Source organism: Poeciliopsis prolifica, unplaced genomic scaffold, assembly GCF_027474105.1.
Source record: "Poeciliopsis prolifica strain line A6 unplaced genomic scaffold, Auburn_PproV2 SCAFFOLD007, whole genome shotgun sequence".
In the NCBI taxonomy this organism is placed as follows: Eukaryota; Metazoa; Chordata; class Actinopteri; order Cyprinodontiformes; family Poeciliidae; genus Poeciliopsis; species Poeciliopsis prolifica.
Genome location: NW_026562382.1, coordinates 16,460,073 through 16,481,554, shown reverse-complemented (window position 1 = coordinate 16,481,554; position 21,482 = coordinate 16,460,073). Strand labels below are relative to the sequence as shown.

Here is a 21,482-nt window from a genome sequence, read left to right as displayed (position 1 = left end):
TCACAATTTTTTCAAATTTAACACGTAACTGTGCTGCAGTCACTTGGAAAGTAGCAATGCCACATAAATATTGTTGCAATAGCTCTTGTTAATTTTAACCTTAATTCATATAAGCAAACTGCACTTTTAATTTCTTCAGTTTAGAGTTGCAGGCACGACTTGGAGCATTGGTTTTGACCACACTTTTGCATGTACCTCTTGTAAAATAAACGTTTCCACCTGCTACTCTTGATGTGAGGAGCAGCCATGTTGAAATGCAAAGTCTGCGTTTGGAGATACTTGGAGGTGCTCCCATTTCCACAGTCGGAAATCTGACTTTGGCGGGAGTTCCAATTGATTTTTCTGATTGGGAAATTTTTCTGAGTACAACTGGAATGCAGCGTTAGTTTCACTGTGTTAGTATCTGACATAGAAGCTGTTCTTTCTTCCATCCAGTATTCTGCCAGGGCTAAGTTGGTGAGACAAGCGCTAGACTCCCTTCTTTGCTGAGAAGTGAGGAATTCTTTGAAGTAAAACTGGATCCAAATAAATATTCTGTGTACCATCTGGGTAATCGGTGACTAAATTCTGTCCAAAGAATAAATCTTTCCCCTGGCTTATTTGAAATTCTCCAGAGGGAATCAAGCCCCCAAAAAGAGATGCTTTTTGGGGGCTATGCCACTGTCATTGTTTTGAGAGAGAAAAGCCGCAGCTCCCTGTGTGTGCAAGTCGAGCCGATGCTTCTCCAGACTGGTTGCAACTGGTTTTCAACCCTGCACCGCAAAAGCCCCTCTGATCGCTCCGGTCTCTCGACTGCTTAGCCAATTAACACTCTCAATGCACAGCTTGTCAGTTTACATTGGAGGTCATTTGCTGTTAAGGTTGCAGTTGAGTCATATTCTTTTGAGCAGTGTCTCTGTAATAATCCTGCTTTGAACTTTTACGCAACTTTATCACTGCATGTTCCTTTGTCTTTATGATGCTTTGTGTCAGTCAAGATTCTCTATCCATCCTCTGATGCTCATCACTGATCAGCAATATTTCTAATAAGATTGAACTTTACACAGGTAGACTTTATTTACAACTCCATTGCATTGAATTTTGCTTCATGTGTCAGAGTTAAGGCTTTTGATTTTTGTTCATTAAAATCTGACAGTTCTTCCATTTTACACTATGCTAATATTGTTAGTATTGCTGGCAGAGAAGTGAAGAATTTCATCTTCACTTGTTTCAAATTACAATTCTTGTTTGTAATTTGAAAAGAAAAAATAACACTTGAAGGACATGAATGCTGTTACGAGCCACTGCATCTGAAATGAATCAAATGTTTAAAAAGAGAGGATCAATTAGTGATACAGACGATATGCAGAATAAATATGGCGAATTTTCTTATCTGTAACTCCTCAAATTCACACCCACAGGAAGAATAGAGCGGATTAGATTATGGTGCTTCGAATCCCCTGATTAATGACTGTGACAAAGAAAAACTTAGCAATGACTCACTCAATTACACTTTTTCTGATTTCTGGTTAATTGCTGCAAGATTGATTTAATCATTTAAATTTGCACATTTTATTATTAGGCTGCTGAATTCATCCACTTGAAAATACAATCAAAGAACCTAAATTTGAAACCTACATTCTGCTTCGTACTGACAGCTCACTGATGTAACGCACAAGGCAGATCAGAAAAAAAGAAAATCCTAAAAATCATCATTTAGATTGTCAGATTCTGCCTTACTCAGACCTTCAGAGGACAGTGGCTATAAAGCAGCAGCTGCTAAACAGGACTAATTCTCTGGAATGAAATATACCGAAGGGGGCAGACCATTTACAAGACGGTTATCAGAGCAATATTTCAAGTACCGGCCACAGCCTCTGCCCATTAAAGTGTGTCTGATGTATTTTAGGGCCAGTTTATGCGCTGCTCTGGTCTCAGGGAGGGTTATACATTGATAGAGGATGTCTCTAGTCTGACTCTTCATACGAAGGCAGTAAGAGGAGAATCCTCATAACAGCATCTTTGCTTTTTCTTAAAGAGGAAGTTGAGTAGGTTAATTTGCTAAACCAATCCAGTTTTAGGGTTATGGTGAGACATATGTTGGTATAAGAAAAAAGGCCTCAGATCTGCTGTATTACGGTATTTACTGAAAATGTGTTTAAAATGTGTTTTAAGTTTTAATATGACATATTGATAATTACAGTCATAATACTGCAACCTGTTATGCTTTATTATTATGGTGCTTGTGATTCACAGATTTAAAAATATCAACCTCAGACCTCAAAAGTTTCTAATTGCATTTTGAGCTGAATTTTCTACATTTTGCTATTTTGCTCTGTATATATATCATATTTGTTAGAATATTACAAATGGTTAATAGTTTGGCTATCATCCAGCCAGTGTTTTATTTTTATTTTTTGCAATAAGCAAAATGCGAAGAGGCTTTTATTTAGCCAGATTGTGTATGGTAACAAGTGTGGGAGGGGCAGGACGGCGTTAGTCTGTGCTGTGGTCAGAGAAATACGGATCCATCCAGAACTTCGACACAAAAGCCTGTTTATGATCAAACTTTAATCCATAGAAACAATGACTATCACTTATCATTAGTCATTGACAGGATTGACACTGCTAACCAGTGTTTGTGTTTCAACAAGTTTTTAACTAAAAAAATGACTAAACATGACACATGATTAATGTTAAAACTGAAAAATAAATAAAATATACTATAACTCTGGTTACTAAAAAAATTATATTTTTAAAATGTTAGTTTCTCCTTTAACTATAACGATATTAATAATTTCAAAAAGAAAGAAACAACTTTATAATATGCAAAAAGATGTTATTGTCAATCAACTGAATCAAGATAACATTTCTTTGCAAATTATAGCACTGCTTTAAATATTGCTTGTCTATATTAAATTTTTACCAATTATTTGGGTAAAGTGCCAATTTTTCGAGTTTGACTTACCAGGCAAAGGTGTGATGTTATTGGAAATGGACAAATGTGTTTTAGTATGAGCTACAGTTATAACATGAACTAGCATACAGCAATGTTACAGTTTTGCAGTTCATATTTTATACTGTAGAAGAGATTTAGTGAAATCTGAGCAGTTTCTTTACAAAATTCAATATTCCATCTTTTGAAGAATGATGAAACTCCTACTAGTCTCTTCTAAATCAACAAACTGTATAACAATTTGCAATGTAAGCTTTGAAATGCTGCCCTACCACTACTTTAAAAGCTAGTTTTGATTGGTTGTCCCTGTGCCGGGTGAATTACGGCATCCAACACTGAGCGTACAGCAAAAACCCGACAATGGATTTAAAGAAATAAATCAGAATTGTTTTGATTCTGGGCTAAACAAACTAACCTAATTGTATGGCTTTTACACCTTCATACGTTACTTAATACACAATGGACTAGTTATACCTAAGATTTGTTTTCCTTGGCATTTTCAGGCATTAATGACACAAATAAAATAAACTCAACAAATATTGAAAATTCTTAATAGTCTCTGTTTTTTTGTTGTTGTTGTTTTGTAATTTTATAAATCATTTAATTATTTTAGGTGGAAATAATCTAAGACTGCTTTCAGTGAAATTATTCTATTTATTACTTTGAATTACTTAAAATTACGAATACAAGTCAAATTTCATCACTGCTTTTAATTTCAGACGCATTCACAGAAAAGATGAGACTATGATACATGAGCACATGATGAGCTGCTTATATAGAAAAATAACTTAACTAGATCAAAATTGAATTATATTTACTAAAGGCGTCAGGCACATTCCCTGCTTCTTCATCCCACCACAAGTAAGTGAAGCAACACTGATGAGCGTCTGAGATCCCGAGGTCAGATGTTCACCTCTCATCACCAACCAGATGCTCAATGAATGTGTTTTCACCCTAATGACTTAAACAGCTATAACTAAAAGCTGCTGCTATCAGCTGCAATATCCAACCCTGATAGCTGCGCCCTGTGAGTATTAATACATTCCACGTTTAAGGCTGCTTGCACCAAATTGCCAGCACTATATGAAACCGATGAAGTTCATATGCTGGAAAAGTGTTTTAGATCCTCCTGAGAGGTGCGGCCTGTCGTGTCAGAGGCAGCTAACAAGCAAGTGACAGAAAGTAAATGAATACAATATCCTGCTAGCAATGTAACAATGTCCAGCTGTTCAGTTCGTTAAAGTGTAATCAATCACCTGGAAAACAAGGTGATCTGCACAAAAAACTATACCCATTTATCTACCTGAGAACTTTAAAGTGATAAGACACCAATTGGCACGTGAGGTAAATAGTTCTTGAAGCGCATTAGCGAGAAACAGTGTATTGAGGTTGATTATCTCAGTGACTAATGCTCTGTCACTCTGTAGTATGAGAGAGCCCAGCGAGGACCCCCGGTAATGGAGCCTGAGCAGGTGTTGAAAGCGCACTGACATCAAGGGGGAGTGCACTGACAAGAATTTCTGATGAATTTCAATTACTGATCTATTAAGGCTAACGAGCTAAATGGGCAGCCAGAATACATTTGCCAGATAGCCTGAGACGAGACCTGAGGCTTTTTTGTTCTTTTTTTTTTTTTCTGCAGTCTCAGCAGCCAGTAAAGGTGTTGGACATATTTTTCTGCCAGCTGAAAATCCAGCTGTATGCACTGTAAGTATTTGTTATACTTTGGTCATCTTTAATAATGGTTGGTGTTCTCGCTGTTACCTGTTATTTCGAAATATAATGTCAGAATGCCATCTGCTGGAGGTTATGCAACACAAAGGATTTCATGAATGTTTGCTCCACACTGACATCTGCTGGCTTTAAAAGAAAAGGCATTAAGACAAGTTTGGTCTTCAATGTAACTTTCTCCAATTGTATTCTTCATGTAATAACATTATGGTGGCCACAATATAATAATAATATTACTACTAGTAATAATAATAATAAATTTGACTACACAGTTTAAATGAAACAGATTTTTTCCACTTTTCTTAAAATGATTGGATTCATTTGTCTGAATTGAATACATACTTATGTCCTTAAGTTGGACGAGTTTGTTCAATTTTGCATTAATTACGGCACTCCTTCCAGACAGAAGTAGACAAAACTACAAGTCAGTTTTAGTTTGTAGAGTGGTGGATCATTTTTCAGCAGGTCAGCGACCCAAGCACATGGCAAGACCTTAAAGGAGAAGCTTCACACCCGCTCTGTGAATGTCCTGTTCAAGCCTGGCGAAATCTGAAAATGGCTGCAGAGACGTCTCTCATTCAACCTGATAGAGCTTGAGAAAAGCTGCAGAGGTCTGAGCTAAACGTCCTCAAGATATGTGTACTAAACTAAACTTGTGGCTTCATATTGGAAAAAGAAAAGCTTCAGGTTTTTATTGCTCCCAAAGGTGGATCAATAAAAGCTGGGGATGCTTATCTAAATGTGGTTTCTTCATTTTCTATTTTCAATACATTTGCTAAAATCTCCTCAATCTTTTCCCAAATTTCAGGCTCATTTTGCTCTTTAAGCATATCATAAACAAGAAAATATGCTATGAAGAGCAGCTTTTTGAGAGTTTGGACACATTGAATTACAGTATGTGTGAGCAAAAATAACAGGAGATAAATAAATAAATTCAACTGGCAAAGGCCATTTGCAAAACCTACCTAATGATAGTATCTGACGCCTGGTAATCTATTACAGATTTTGTTTAATGAAGAGTTGTTGTGAACTGTGTTCTTAATCCTTTAAACACAGTTTATATAAATATATACAGTTTATATAACTCATATATATAACTCATCTAGATAACAAACTTTTACAATACTGGTTGCTTTCCAAGAGGAAAATAAAGTCCTTTGCCCCAGGCACATTTTCTTAAGGAAAACACACAAAGAAGTATTTTCTACTCAGAGGAATCACACAAGAGGGAAAAATCTTCTGTAACTGTATATTTGTGCTTGTTTTCCATTTTACTGCCTGTTTCTAAAAAAAAAAAGTCTGAGCTTGACCCTCTCTGTTATTTTAGAGACATTATCCTAAGCTTTGTCTTATCAGTATCCTCATGGAAAAAGAAAAACCCTTTTATGCATGTGCTGAAGATTGTTCTCGAGATGTGTTCCTGCAAATGGAGATACTTTGAAGTGTCAGCTGAGAAAAGCACTCAGGAGAGACGACATCACCGACAAAGTGGAAACAATGTTTTGTTTTCTGCATCAAGGGTAATAGATGAACCCCCTCAGTTTATTTTCAAAGATGATTGTTTTAGCTTTGATATCAGTGATGCATTTCAACATATCGGCAGCATAAACAAAGAAAGGAAAAAGCAATAGGTATTAAAAAAAAACATTTTCAGTATGCACATACACAATTTTATGCTCTATGTCCCGGTAGGCTCATTCAAATGTTATTTACACTTTGGATTTAGAAGATGGCAGGATAATCACTGCAGAAAATTGGGATAGAATGATCTTGCCACAGGCATTTTCATATTCAGCATTTCCAGTAAAGTTTCACAACATCTTAGGGTTATAAAAATGCCTATGACTGCAGATCTGTTGCATCTTAAACTCAGAAAACATGTCTTATCCCCAAAACACCTTTGTAGCACTTGCTAAACATCACATAATGGCATTAATGTGGAAACTTTAATATTATAAACGTAAACTAGTTGTGCAAGCGTAGTGAAGTTTTTGCCATTTGTTTTCATCTCATGTTTAAATGTTTGTTTCCATACTTTTTTGGCTTTTACTAGTTTTTCTTGTATAGTCTTTTGTGCAAACAGCGCTTTTGTGCAAACAGCGCTTGCCATTCGTTCATTTATTTTTCATGCAAAGATCAATACAAATATAACCCTTTACACAAACATGTTTCCAAACGGACTCTCCCATTTTGCTATAGAGAACATCCAGTATCGGAGCAGCTTGCTCAGAAATTGTTCCTTGTCTTTTCTAAATGCATCACAAAATCAAAATGTGACCATAAAAGGAAAACATTTTACATCTGGAGTTACATTACTGAAAGTAGTTCTAGGACACAAATGCTGCATAGAGTTAATACGTAAGTTATGCTGACAAAAGCCTTTCACGTTGCCCTAAAGTCACCTGTCTGTGGGTGTAAACAGGTTCCTCCAGGTTTTATAAGGATGGGTCACTGAATCTATGTGCTAACATTATAATCTGGATTTCAGAGTAAATTCAGAACATCATCTTTTCACCTTCAGAATTCAGTCATTTCTATTGAACAACGTAAACTGTTGGGATAAAAACAAGGAGTCATATCACATTAAAAAGTAAAGAAACTGCCTGTCAGTAACACAGCTATAGCAATATTTTTTCTTTACATTTTGCTTCTTTACGCTACTGAATGCTAAGTCATTCAACTTTAGAAACTGGAATAATTTTGTAGTACTTACTTTGGACTTCTTATGGATCTCTTTCAGTAATTATTTTTTTCTTACCAATTTTCCTCAGAAGTCAGATTTGTGGACTGCACAACTGATAGCTTTCTTGTTGGCAGATTTTTCTCTCTTTGGAAATATCATCGTCTTATGTGGCTTCTCTGCTTAACTCCTCACTTGGATGCCTTGCGATGCTTTTTCTGCTTTATTCAAAACTTGGAATATTATTCTAGAACCAAACCCGGCTTACAGCTTCACAGACATGCGAGACGTCGCAGAGCCTGAAAAAAGAAAGAAGAGAAAAAAATCCTATTTTTTTTCTCACTATGTAGATTTTTAGTTTAACCATTTATGACCTTTACATCCAACTCTGTGTGAACATTAAAATGCACAGAAGAGCATATTTGTCAGGAAACTTAAGCCTGAACAAAAATGCAGGTTAGATTGCTGTTGAAGAACACCCTGCCGTCTTTTTCAGCGCTGCACTTGTTCCTGAGGACGTCCAGGATGCCTGTTCTGACCTCTGGGCTGAAGGACTCGTAGAAGTGCTCTGTTCCTGTCATGAAGCTCAGCAGACGTTCTCCAGTTACGCTGCTCCGGTCAAAGCATTCTGTGATGTCAAAGCTGTTGGGAACCGGATGTTCCTCAAATTTAAGGCTTTGGTCCTTGAGGCAGGAAACGATCTCTCCGGATGAACGGTACTCGGTGATGCTTCCAACACACAGCTCCTTCTTGTAAGTCTTCCACAGGATGTCCCAACCACTGTTGGCTGGATTGCAGAGAAAACAAAAAACAAATAAGGTTGAATGATCCGAGCTGATAAAGAAATGCTTGTAATTTTCTCTTCTGTAACAAATAAAACAAACTTGGTTTTCAGTCAGAGCTTACCTTCATTGTGTAAGATTACTGTTAAAGAATACCAAATAAGCAGAGCACTAATAGAAAACGTTTACATTTAAATGGTGCGGCAAACCAGTCAGTCCCAGTCTGCTTACCTGCTTCAACAATGATCATGAGCCTGCCATTATTTTTGAGGAGCCCGTGGTGAAACTTGATACTTTCAGCCAGGCTCTTTACATAGTAGATCATCTGTTGAGGAAAAATGTTTGTTCCTTTAGTTTGACTATTTGCACATTTATTGACTGATTTATTTTTTTCTCTCATTTATAATCAAACAAGAGAAATCACTTCAACTACAAAATGTAGACAATTTTAGTAGACAAAAACAAAATGATGTGTACTTGTGAAGTACAGAGGAAATGACACGATTGTCTACATTTCTTATGTATAATATTCTGAAAAACAAAATGCTTCGCTTGAAGCAATTCTTTCTAGAACTCAACTGCATCCGTTCAATTCTACTTTGCAGTTGTTCAGTAGTTTTTGTTGGTCTATGACATAAAATCCTAAATTAATAAATCTCTGTTTATGGTCACAACATAAAATTGCTTAACAACTTTTGCAAAATAATGTACATAAGAAAACATGTAAGCCCCTTTTATAAATATAACACTGACAGTACAAAAAAGTGACTCATCGCTTTATTTAGTAGAATCAAAGTTTAGCTTAATTCATATTTTCACTGCATTTGATGCATTGAGAGCTCAGGGAACAGGAGACAAAAGGTAAACCATTCTTCAACTTTACCTGGATCATGTGTATGAAGTCAAATTTCTTTATGCCTGCCTTTGCTTTCTCATAGTCCTCACTGGACATGATGTGCCAAGAGAACTGGATCTTCTTAAGGTCAGCAGTCTTGGCTGCCAAAGCTTTCAAGACGTACAAAGAGAATGCAGCAATCGCATTAAGACATGTCATACTTACATCTTGATTCTTGGGTTAATAGTCATTAAAGCTTTTGAAAAAACAGAGACTGGAATGTAGCCACAAAACTCTGATCAGTGCATCTCCTAAATGCTTTGTTTTTATATATGTAGACATTTAATAATACAGAACACAAAATTCTGAATTATCATCACCTTTGAAGTTGGCTGTGAGCTCAGAGCTACCCTCCACAATATCAGCAGTTATGGGAAGAGAAGGGAAGGCCGACTGCAGAAGTGAGAGTATCTGAACATCCATCTCACCTGGAACAGACCGTGAAACGCAACTGTTTGTTTCAGCTCAAGGTCATGAATTTTCTCTTTTGAATGGCACAGCTCTCTTGCTTCAAAGACTTGAATCTTCAAAGACACGTACACAGTTATGAAAGTCGGCCTTCTGTCACCTGAAGAACATGGCTGGGGTTAGTACTAATGTCCAAGCCAGATCTAGAGAAAGTTACTGTTTATTTATAGTCGCGTTGATTATTGCAACAGTGTCTTCACAGGTCTGAGGTTTTCTTTTTAGGTTCCTGTTTATTAAACTTAAATGAGTCTTTTGTTTTACTTTATGACTGAATTGTAAATTATGCTGACAGCAGTTGGTTAAATATCTAAAGGAAATGCCTGTTGCTTTTCTTCTTATCCATATCTTTGCTCTGGAACGTTATAGAGCAACCCTTGGCCAACATTGATCTGTGGATGTCAGAAGTTAATCAGTGGTTCGTTTTCATGCACTCACTGCATTGCAGCTCACAGGTCGTCAATGAATGGCACAGCTCTCTGTCAATTACTGGGATCTTTTTGAATAAATCATTAACTTGAAGTTTAAGTCTGAAACGTTTGAGCACATACCTCCCCCACTCCCAACACCAAGAACATCCAGACTGCTTTTACCAGCTCCAATTCTGTAAAACATGAAAATCATATTTAAAAAAAAAAAAAAGCAGCTAAAATAATGAATTTTACATGAAAGCGAAGAAATACAAGTCAATAATTAAGTAAATAAAGAAATTACTTTTAGCAAACTTTATAAAGTTGCAGACCAAATCGCTCAAATGCGCATGAAGACGACAAAAATTGCATGAATGAGTAATTAGATCATTCCTTGTTATACCTTTGAAATTGTGCAGGCAGGACATTTTGCAGACACTGGACGATGGCCGCGTGCTCTCCGGACTTTTCCAGGTAGAACTGAAAGATGTTGACATTGCAGCCTTCATAACAAGTGTGCGTTTCTGCACTCATGACTTCACCCTGCAATGCACGAACCAAACACTTTTATCCACATTGTAGACTAATTTAACTTTTTCTTTTTAAATTTAGATAACGTAAAAAAAAAAAAAATACCTTAAACTTGTGTTGTTTTTTTTTTTTAGGGAGGAAGGAACAGGAACACAAAGTGCTGCGCTGCCTTCACGCTGCAGGACAGACTCTCCTCCCAGAAGGCTGGACGTTGCGTTACGTAACTGTTGAGCTATAAAAAAAAAAAAGAAATCACTGCAGCTGTTCTACTAAGACAGAAATATGCTCCTGAACTTCTTTGGTCCTTTATGTTTTGGTGATTGGAGGTTCTTGTCTGAAATCATCAATGGAAAACGTGGTTCTCTAATCTACTTTTTAAAATACAAATCATTTAATTGTCATGAAAAGTGTCTTTGCTGTCATAAAAGTGTGAGTGTCTAAAAAATCACAACAGGAAAAATTGCTCCCACTTCTGCGACTATTCTACACTGTGACTGTAGGAGGCGCTGTTCATTTCCAGAAGGTCTGGTGCCACATAATGTATTTTTTTCACCACGGAAAGTTTCATTATCGGCCTTGTAAATGACGCAGGTCTTCTGGTTCTGCTCTGCATCCACAGAGTCAAAACCAAACACAGGAAAAGCAGCATGAGGTTTTAAAGTGAACGGATTAACTTTCAGAAAAATGAACAAATGCTTCAAGCACAGGCCAATTTCTTTGATTTGCTTTTAATCACAAGTTGATCATTGATTTCACTTGTACTCCATTTTTGCAATAAAAGTTCCTTTCCTTGATTAAACCACTGCAGTGTAACATTTGTCTGATGTTTATCACACTCAAAGATTTGCTTTTGTACAGAAATGTGCTTTGCAAAAAAACTTAGCATGGATTGGCAGCATAAAATGTGCCTAGATCATTTTGCGAAATGTTTTTTTTTTTCCAGAGATAAGAAATATGAATTAATTTGAATTTTAGATCACAAGCAAATCAGTGACAGGAATCATTCTATTTGTCAAAGACAGGCTGATAGTTATGGAGCATTGGCCTTGATTAGGTCAGCTAGAAACAAAGTGTGAGGAAAATGTGACATTTTTATTTTTATCTTTAATGAGTATTCTGTTTGTATTCATTGAAATACCTAAAGGAATTCTTTCCCAATTAAAATTTCCACAAATTTATCACAAAAAAGGGAAAAAACTGCTTGGATTTCAATTTAACATTTTGCATTTCAATAATGAAAATCAAATTCTATAATGATTTATGAGAGACATTGCAGCTGCCAAAGCACAGATGGGAAAAAGTCTGAGGGAAAAAAATATCCAAGTCTGCCTTTGGCTTTTCAAAAATATTCTGCATTGTTCATTGATCTTGGAGAAAATTGATGTATTATATGTGTCAAGTTGAGAGTCTACTGTGGCATAAATCTGAATCCCATGATGGAGGACAGGGCTACACGTTGGTAGTTACGACATTTATACATAAATACAATTGACTAAATAAAAACTGCAAAATGTCTGTGACAAAAATCTGTCTTATTTGTGCATTACAGAGGCTTAGACAATAAAAGAGATATTAGTCATGCTGAGGTGATGGCGTTTCCAAATCAAGCTTTACTTCATGTTTGTCTGGTGAGAACTTAGAACAGTTGCTGTAGATTAACACAACTTACTTCTGTTTTTAGTGATTTTGCAGTTCAGGATGAAAATGATCGGGATGACAATTTTAATAGTCATCATTTTCCCTCCAGTAACAATTGTTGCCCTGAAGATGGCGCCAGAGGTTCACACATCTGCCTCGTGATCTTCAATAGTAGCTTTTATTAAAATCATGAGATTATTTAAATAATCCACGTTTTATGTACATCAGAAACTCATGAACATCTAAACAGATTCCACATTCCAAGAAAGAGCATCTTGTGTTAAAACTCAAAAACAGTCAAACAATAATGTTGCCACATTATGAACTGTTTACATCAGTAAAGTTCAGCATTTCAGATTACAGTGCTAAATGTTGAGAGAAGACATTTTCCTTCACTGTGTGGGATTGCATCAAATTGCAGACATTAAATTGTCATTTATTGGTTCCAAGTAAAATGATAAACTTCTGAGAAACTGAATTTTGTTTTCTTAACTGCAAGACATAAACATCAGAATAAACAGTAGTAATTTCTGAAAATTCAGTCACTGTTGGTAATTTGTTAATATGAGGAAACCCCTTCACCAGAGCTTCATTATTGAAATAACATTTTTTATTTTACCAGGAGTTCCTGAGATTAGAATTGTAAAACTAGATAATGCAGGTAATTTGAAGGACTCTCTCTTTTCTTCGACTTCAAATAAAACAGCGCTGTAAAATACTGCAGTGTTTTGCCTTTTTCTGAATATTATGAGTGTTTTTTTTACTGATTAATAGAAATAAAAGTGAGAAATTAAATTTTTAATACACAAGAAAGTGGAGTAATATTCCCCGTAGGCAAGTGTAGTTTTTATTTTGGATTTTTCTATGACATTTTGCACAACACTCATTAGCAGCACAAACTTGTTCTTAGAGGAATTAAAGTAGAGAAAATTTTACAAAATACAAAAAAAAATTCTTCAGTATCTTTATATTGTTCTATACATCCAACCTATTAAATCATTTTGTTTTTTATTTCCTTCCATGTATCAATAAAACAGGTTACTCACTAAAATAATTGCCCATTTATGGTAAAGTTGAATCAAAAATGAAACCAAGGTGTATTAAAAAAAAACAAAAGTTTGATGTGATTGTTAAAGTGTGTCACTGTGAGACTCCAAAGATCATCTGAATTCAGAAATACAAAATTATCTTACCCCAAAGCTGCTTGAAATCTGCAATATAATTTTTCTATTAGCAACAAACCCAGATTATTTTGCAAGTAAATTAACTTGCAAAAGTCAATTTACTTGCAAATTAACAGTTGCTCTTAGAAGCAACAGTGTTTTCACTTACCCAGTTCAAGTCTTACTAGAAATAATACTTTCAATCATTTTAAAACATGTACAATTACTTTAAGCTCATCTAAAGTGATTCTCAATGAAAGGCTAATTGTCCAGTTTTATATTTATTCGTACGTTTGGAATAAAACGCTCCCGGAGAAAGCAGCAGTATAACGGGGTTTGGGCAGCAGCCAGCCAAGAGCAGCTCATTAAAAGCTGTAATGACCGGATACAAATCTGAAGCTAATGTCTGTAACCAAGTACGGATGATCTTTGATGTCATAATAATATAAGTTTAATCATAAAAATTGAAAGGAATATATACGTTTATTTTATGTTAGAGGACTTTAGAATTCATAAAATTTTAACATGTATACCAAGCTAAATTTAATACAAGATAAAGCTTGAAGATACTCACTGTGCTTTCATCATCTGTAACTAATTTAACCTTCACTCGAGCTATGATCTGTTTTTAATTTGGTTTATCGATGACTATGACACCCAGGTTGTTGTTAAAGACAACTCTGCCCTCAGACTCCGTGCTGCAGTCCGGATGCCGCAGCAGCTCCAACACGCCGTCTTTCAGCTCTGGTGACGCCGTTTTATTAAAATCCAGCACTTCGGTGAGAAAGTCAAGAAGCAGCTCCCCCTTCTGATCTCCCTCCGTGAAACACTCGGTGATATCCATTTGAGATGGCAGGTCAAAGCTCTGGTAGCTCACTCCCTTAGAGTCCAGGAGGCTTTTGATGTCTCCAGTGGTCACGCATTGACTTATTTCTGTATTGCAGAGCTGGTTCCTGTATTTCCGCCACAGCTTCCCCCAGCCACTCTCCCCTTGAACAGGTGGAGCAGAAACAGTGCTGGTATCAGCATGGTAACAAATGATGACAATGTTTACAAGAACCTTTTGTTCTAGACCAACAGAAAACACTGCACAGTTGAGACATAATGCACAGTTGTTAAAATTGTTTTACTAGTAAAAAATAAGTGTGTGAATTTATGTCTCCTTTGTAATAAGCAGTTTGCTGTAATTACCGAAGTTTCAGAGTAAAATGGGTGAATTGTATTTCTCATTTTTCTTCCAGTACATATTTAAGCATTACTTTGCTTTTTGTTGATCTACTCCATGGATCCCTAATAAAATGCACTTACATGTTTGGTTCTGACACAACAAAATGTGAAAAAGTTTGCCACTGTATTTCCCCTTGAACAAATGAAGCATAACAATTTCCTTCACATCAGCGAGGAATATCAAGGGCAATTGTTAATTTGAATTGACGTCAATCAACTCACCAGACACAAGAATAATAAGAAGCTTCCCATTCTTATTGAGGAGACTCTGAAAGAAGCTGATGGTAGCACCGGGATCCTTCACATAGTACAGCATCTGTCGATTTCACCACACATAATGAGCTGGTAACTGCACTCATGGAGCACCTAATTATACTGCTATGCTAGACAGATGCTCTAATGGGATTAATTGCTGCAGAGTGCCACCTAATGAATATGACCTAGATGTGTCTGAAATACAGCACCAGGGCTGGCAATACTTCAGCACCAACCTGTATCATGTGGATGAAGTCTGCCTTCTTTGTCGTCTTGCTCAGTCTCCAGTGCTCCTCAAACTCCGAGGCTGTCATCTTGTTCCAGGTGAACTTGATGTAGTTTAACTCGGGTTTCTGTGACACTAAGACTTAAGACAGATAATTAACAAATATAGCAACTGTTTTGTTTATTTTATGCAGGGAGGTATAGCCTTCTATAGAAAAGATACACACTGAGATGAAAAGTGTGCACATTCCAAAATATCAAGCTTTATTGATGTGAAAAAAAAAAGAGACCATGACAAATCATCTCCAAACTTGTTCCAGCTTTAATGTTCCAATTCACCTTGTGTTATTTGAAGAACACACAAATCGGTTAGAAAGAGGAAACAATCTGTTCAAGGCAGAGTACAATCTCCTGTTTGCACTCTCTGAGCTGATGATTCAGCATCCAATCTGCCACGACGGGAGTCTGTCAGCATTTCACATCTTGACTTGGGACTTGCCCACTCTCAAAAGTCCCCAAACATTTTGTGGACATCTGTTGAGTGCAGCCGTGCTCATGCTTCCACACAGATCTTCTACTGTCACATGCAGAAGATAACTAGCAATTGCCAGAAATTCCTGCTGCTCCTTCATTGTCCGCGCAGGCCTCCCAGCAGCCTCTCTGACCAGTTTCCATTTTAGTTTTTTATGAATCTTGCAGAAGCATCAGGCTCTTTGCAATGCCGCTCTGCTTTTTTGATGTCTGTCTTTACTGTGTTTCATTATATTTTTTAATGCTGTAGAACCTTTTTGCACACTTGGCTTGATTAATATTCTCAGTTGTAACTTCTCAGAAAACCAAGACTGTAACTAAAGCGTTCATATGTGCCAAAAAAAATCCATTTGAACATGATTTTATGTTAATTTGAGTCAATATCATTGATAGGAGTTGTATAGTTCTGTATAACTAAATGATGTAATTAAAAGGTGCTACAGCTGTGTATTTGTTTAGAAATGTGCAATTTAGATTTCTTTTTACCTTTCTTTGATAAATTGAATTAATTTAATTGCACAATATGTTTCTATATAATTTCATTTTCATTTTACAAATGGACTCTTTTTAAGGAACCATGCCATTGCTAAATGTTGATGTATTTTTTTTTTTTTTTTTTGCAATTTAAAAGGAACTAAGCCAAGTGCACTTCTTGTTTTACAAAGTAAAGTTTGAGTTAAATCTTCTTTTCAATTGAAAAAAGCCAAAAGGTGGTAACACAAAAACCAATTAAGCTCAGGTTAGAAATTTCTTTCTCTGCTTGGCTGTTTTGTATCTCATTCATATTTATTTAATCATTATATTTTTATTTAAACATGAAGGAAAAGATCCCTCATGTTTTTCTTTATGTAGGGAGGTAAAGCTTGAAGATTTAATACAAGATAAAGCTTGTATTATCATACAATATGACCTAGATATGTCATATTCATTACAGCGGGAAATAATAAATCTGTGTCCTTCTACTTCAACCGAATCGAGTGACGTTCTACTGGCTCCACTGACTTTTTGGAATAATGTCAAAAAAGAAAGAAATATGTTTTTTGTTCCCACAGTGGGAAAATTAAGGAAAATTCAGGAATAGTGAACTCAGCATTTGAATGGATATGGGATGAAAAAGACGAGTCTGTGATTGGCTGGTGGTGTGGCTCCATTATATAAACTTTGTCAAGTTGCAAGAGCAGACATGGAGGTAAACGCATGCCAGAACATGAACTGAGTAATCACACACACACAATGCACATCATTCTCTGCTGATTAAAACGCTTTCTCCATTGCCAAGTCTTACTCTAGCCTGGTTTGTTCCTCGCTAATATAGGTCTGACCATCGATTTTAAGAAGCTGATGGATATCTGAAAGCACAGTAACGCAAACTAGAAGCCTTGAACTGCAACTGTGTTAAGCTTCAGATTGCAGACAACCAGCCACTTATTATTGGAATAATATGTCAGAGGGGTTGCTGATTGGTCATTGTGGTTCAATGATCAGCTCTTCTCTAAAAGAGGAGCAATGGTTTTATTAATTTATTGATGAGAAGGTCAAAGCAGCTTTAACACAATGCTTCAGCATTAAAAATACAAAGAACATACCCATTCCAGCCAGAAAATTAAATATTGAGACATCTTTTAGAATGCATGTGAACACAGATACATTTTGTAAGAGGAGGGTGAACCTCAGAAGACTGAACCTTTGTAGTTGTGTAGCTGTTGGCTGCTTGGCTCCACCACCTCATTATCCACTGTCACCTCTGGATGCTTCTTATGTAGCTCGCTGAGCATCTCTAGGTCTATCTCACCTAAAAGAAGCAAGACGGTTAAAAACATAAAGAGAAAAGAAAAGAAAAAGTTAGGGGCAAAATAAATGTTAACTTGCTGAAATCCCTTGGTGTTCATAATGCTGCGTTACCAAAAGAAAACCGCAGAAAAATTGCACTACAGGTTAAAGTTGTTTCGAGTTGTCGAAACACAATAACTGGAACACTGACGGTTAAAATGTTGTATTTGGACTTTTATTTTTATTTCTGAGGTCAAAATTTGAAGCCTAAGTTGATAACGTGAATATATTCTTTCTAGATGTTCAATAGAGCTTTAATTTTAAAAAATATGAATAATATCTATTTGTGCTTGCAAAAAAAGAACTGAAAAACTGTTTACTGTCTTGTAATGCGAACAGTAGACAGGACCAGAGTATTTAGTGAATCACTCTGGAGTTCTGCCTCGCAGCTACAACTCATTTATACTAGATGTGACATTATAATTCCCAATGCTGGGCTCTTAGGCAAGTCAAATCCAACATTATGAGGTCACCACAAAAAAGCAGATTAAAAAGTCCCAATTATCCTGTTATGTAAGAAATTCTCAATGTCACAATGGATTTTGATAAAAATCTTACATTCAAGGTGAAGTAACCTCATAAAGTCCACTTGGATTAAAAACCAGAGAAGGTAGTCTAACTATTATTACGTCAGCATCATTTGACTAAAGGGAGAAAATTTTGTTCTCTTTCTTATTGAAGGTGACAAGTTGCCAAGATGAGAGGAGTAAATTTAAGCCATGGAGCCGATGTGAAGATGCAGTGAATTGTTTTAAGTTAAATAAAACCTTGCAGGAAAGTTTGTAGTCATTCTAATGGATTTTCAAGTCCATTAGAGAATCCATTATGATACAGAAATGACACCTCAGGTAAAGTAAAAGGATTGGCTCTGACACAAGTAAAGGGTAGCAGTACTGAGGGCACAGGAAGAGAAATGACTGTATTGTAATAGAACCTGGTGCTGTGAAGCTACATGGGGTTTAGGTCATTTTGTCTAACTAATAGTAAATAAAATGGTCAGAAGGCAACAAAAAAAAAGCCTCCACACTGTCTTTTCTTTTTCTCATAGCAGCCACGAATAAATTCTCCAATCGGCTCAGCAGCAGCCGACTGATTCACCTACGTTCGCTCACCTTAGCTATCTGCTGCAGAGGTCATTCAGCTATTTACCGTGTCATGCTGCACATAAGCTAAGTTCATCGGTGTCAGCGCCGTATAGTTTGTGCTCTTACCAGCTCCGCTTCCAACTCCAATGACATTTAGATGGGACTTTCCATCTCCGATGCTGCGGGGAGAGCAGAAAAAGCAGTAAAAAAAAAAAAAAAAAGCAGAGTGCCTGCAGAGCAGCGACGCCTTGAAATTCACAGCTTCCAACCTGCCAAATGTGGGTCACATCTTTTTGGGCCTGTAACTGACAATTCTGCCTGACACTCGGGAATGTGAGATGCTCTGATTTAACGACTGAAGCCTCTGCAAGAACTTAGGCTTTGAATGTTGCTGTGGCGCGTTCTGTCAATCAACGTACATTTTTATTAACTATTACACCTTTTAATTAACTTGCGAGTCACATCCCACCAGCCTCCTGACGGATCTGCTTGCGAAAATGTCAAAAAGAGCCGAGTTTGGTTCGGTTCTCTGCAGCATGTCAGTCACCTCCCACAGCCTGTGCCAGCAGAGAGACCATCTATGCACTTACTTTTTGGAAATTCACAACCAAGCACATACTATTTGACTGGTTGAAATATACCTTTTGGTTGTCAGCCAAGCATTGATAATCTGTGAAAAAGACTTTGGACTTAAGTTTAGCTAAAAGAAACTGTTAATTGTTTTCTGTGATAATAAGCATCGCAGTTTTTTTGTCAGGTTTTGTATCTTTATGATTCATGTGCCTCACACATGAATTAATGCACTCTAATTAATTAGACATTTTCTTTTTCATACAGCAAACTGACATGTACAAATTATATGCATTGCAACAAAATTCACATATTATGTTTTCCAACAAGTTTTATGGCACAAGGTGATATTTCTACATTCTGTGCATTAACTTTCAAACATGGAATTAGTCATAACCTACTTTTAGATCACAGGTTAGGTCAAATACTAACTTCTGTTTCTTTTACCTACCAGTTGCTTAAAGGTCAAGACCATGTCCTGCTTTATTGTACTCCAGTTAATCAAAAACCCTGACGCCGTATCACATGTTCTTCACAGTTCACCCCTAAAGGATTTTAAAAGCCAAGGGATCTTCAAGTGACAATGAATTGCATTGTTTTTCTTTATCAAATGCATCATAGTTTTAAATTACATTTTGGCACCGTTAATGAAGCCTTTATGCAGCAAGAAAATAAATATCTTTTTCTCAAACTTAAGTGAACGGTTCATTTGAACTTTTGATCCAAAAGATCTTATTCCGGCTGAAGCAACGGACAGCATGTTTTAGAAAGTCGGATCCTATTTATATTTCAAATACTTTTTCCGTGAAAATCACCTATCAAAAGCAAGATTTGCAAAATGACTGAGTCATTTCAGAAAGTTTTGTTTCCCTCATGCAAAGCAATATATTTTAGTACTTTGTAATATGTTCTCCTCTTTCAAACAAACTATATTTAAAATCATTCTCAGGAAATTCACCTATTCACAGTTTTGTTTTGTTTTTATCATTGGGCATGTCTACAAAATCCTGATGAAAATGCAGCCAGAGATTGTAATGTTTTCAGTTGTCCATGTGTTAATTCATTGTTAAAGGAGCTTCACCTGGACAGAATGTCAGGTAGTTTGCTGTGGATGAAGTCCCGCATGCATTGGTGTTCAGAGGATCGCTCCAGAAAAAGGTGGAAGGATCTCTGGTACCGATCATCATCATGGACTAGACTCTTCAGTGGGGATCCCATGATTCCTGTCTGGAAAAGAGGTGATTCATTTAGGTTTATACACTTTAATCAAATTAACTTTATGCTTTATGAAGATAGTCCCTCCATGGGGTCTCAAGACCTCTAACATGTGTTCTTGCTGTATTTATTAGGTTCTTTTATCCTGCTATTAACTCTGACCTGATTCCCTGTCCACACTAAAAAACATTCCCACAGGATGATGCTGCCACTGTGTTTTAATCAGATGTTGATTGAGGATGTGCATCACAAAAAAACCCATCCAAATAAAGTACAATCAAGTTTATCATATGTAAATTATGCAAAGTAAGAAAGTGTATATCTAATTTCACTTACAAATAAAACTGGAAACATTCTGTCTCTGTTCTGTGTGACGTTTTAATTTGACTGAAACACCGAACAGCACAAACAAGAACAGAAGAGAGAGACTGTCAAATGGGATCTGCTAGGATTGTCTTAAAACAGTCATGTATGACTGAACGTCAACACACCAAAGAGTAGTTCTCCATTACTGGAACGCTAAATCTGGAAATCCATCTCGCTTTTCCTCTTCCCTGTTTTATTGCGACAGAGCTGCTCGTTTATTGATTTAAGCGGCAGCGGAAACGCAGAGCTGCAGGCGCCGTCACGTCCCCTCGACATAATGACAGTGCAGCTGGTCAGAAACCGACAAAACACGTCCGTCCTCCACTCAGTGAACGGCAAAAAAAAAAAAAAAAAAAAAAAGAAGAAGAAGAAGAAGAGCGAGTTGCATCGTTCGCTAAGATTTTTTGAAAAGCAAATCGTGACCATGTAGACTTACTACAGAGCTCCGGCAGAGCGGCGTCCGGGAAGGTGGGAGGCTGGAATGAACCCTCCCACATGTGTCACAGCTTCCTCCCTGGAGGGAGGGCGAAAGGTGGCGGAGGAAGAAAACCCGTCTTCCCGAGGCCTGGGCGCTCCAACTACAACCTTTTCCTCTGAGATAAGAATTTATGTATCCTGTGAAAGACCTGACTTTCTAAACTGACTTTACTGCCTTGCATTTCATTGCAATAGGTTTGGTCAAAACTGGGAAATGTCATGTTCACAGGGGGTCCAAGAGCAGAACTTCAGCCTGATTTGGACTTACTTTTAAATTGTCTGTGGTGGGATTAATATTTTAACCAGGTGGTCGATGATAGCCCAGAGAGTTAAAATGTTTTCAATAGAATTGCATCAAATACATTTTAAATTGCAAAAATAATTTGCTAGATATTGAAAGTTCCAGTATTTATGGATATATGAGCAAATACATTTATTCACAGGACATTTAAAGAACTATGTACATTTAAA

General features: G+C 36.6%; 2 protein-coding genes across 6 annotated transcripts; both read right to left on the bottom strand.

Moving 5' to 3' along the window:
• Window positions 1–6,757: 6,757 nt before the first annotated feature.
• LOC129360993 (histamine N-methyltransferase-like) lies at window positions 6,758–10,640 on the bottom strand. Its single transcript, XM_055031560.1, has 7 exons — window positions 10,535–10,640; window positions 10,302–10,441; window positions 10,040–10,092; window positions 9,344–9,451; window positions 9,012–9,133; window positions 8,360–8,453; window positions 6,758–8,133 (listed from the first exon to the last, which is right to left on the bottom strand). Exons 2-7 carry the CDS (start codon window positions 10,430–10,432, stop codon window positions 7,781–7,783), a joined length of 861 nt encoding a protein of 286 aa, XP_054887535.1. The 5' UTR covers window positions 10,433–10,441; window positions 10,535–10,640; the 3' UTR covers window positions 6,758–7,780.
• On the bottom strand, window positions 10,575–21,015 carry LOC129360992 (histamine N-methyltransferase-like). 5 transcript variants are annotated; one of them, XR_008606116.1, is made up of 8 exons: window positions 20,660–20,881; window positions 20,035–20,180; window positions 18,510–18,562; window positions 17,153–17,260; window positions 14,949–15,079; window positions 14,680–14,773; window positions 13,805–14,220; window positions 10,575–10,661 (listed from the first exon to the last, which is right to left on the bottom strand). XR_008606116.1 is itself a non-coding variant. In XM_055031558.1 (7 exons), the coding sequence occupies exons 2-7, from the start codon at window positions 20,169–20,171 to the stop codon at window positions 13,859–13,861; spliced, it is 885 nt and encodes a 294-aa protein (XP_054887533.1). In that variant the 5' UTR covers window positions 20,172–20,180; window positions 20,971–21,015; the 3' UTR covers window positions 12,887–13,858. The 5 variants fall into 5 exon arrangements, 4 of the variants coding, with proteins under 4 accessions (XP_054887533.1, XP_054887534.1, XP_054887530.1 ...); XM_055031558.1 differs by lacking the exons at window positions 10,575–10,661; window positions 20,660–20,881 and adding an exon at window positions 20,971–21,015 and having other exon boundaries at window positions 12,887–14,220; XM_055031559.1 differs by lacking the exons at window positions 10,575–10,661; window positions 20,660–20,881 and adding an exon at window positions 20,971–20,997 and having other exon boundaries at window positions 12,887–14,220; window positions 20,035–20,176.
• Window positions 21,016–21,482: the final 467 nt, after the last annotated feature.

Coding starts and splice junctions, on each gene's coding strand:
- LOC129360992 (XM_055031555.1), bottom strand. Junction 15,080..17,152: donor ACAGCTACACAACTACAAAG/GTTCAGTCTTCT, acceptor ATCTGTCTTAAG/TCTTAGTGTCACAGAAACCC. Junction 14,221..14,679: donor TCTTATTATTCTTGTGTCTG/GTGAGTTGATTG, acceptor CACCTGTTCAAG/GGGAGAGTGGCTGGGGGAAG.
- LOC129360993 (XM_055031560.1), bottom strand. CDS start 10,432: ATGAGTGCAGAAACGCACACTTGTTATGAAGGCTGCAATGTCAACATC. Junction 9,452..10,039: donor TGGTGTTGGGAGTGGGGGAG/GTATGTGCTCAA, acceptor GGTCTGTTCCAG/GTGAGATGGATGTTCAGATA. Junction 9,134..9,343: donor GCTCACAGCCAACTTCAAAG/GTGATGATAATT, acceptor ACGTCTTGAAAG/CTTTGGCAGCCAAGACTGCT.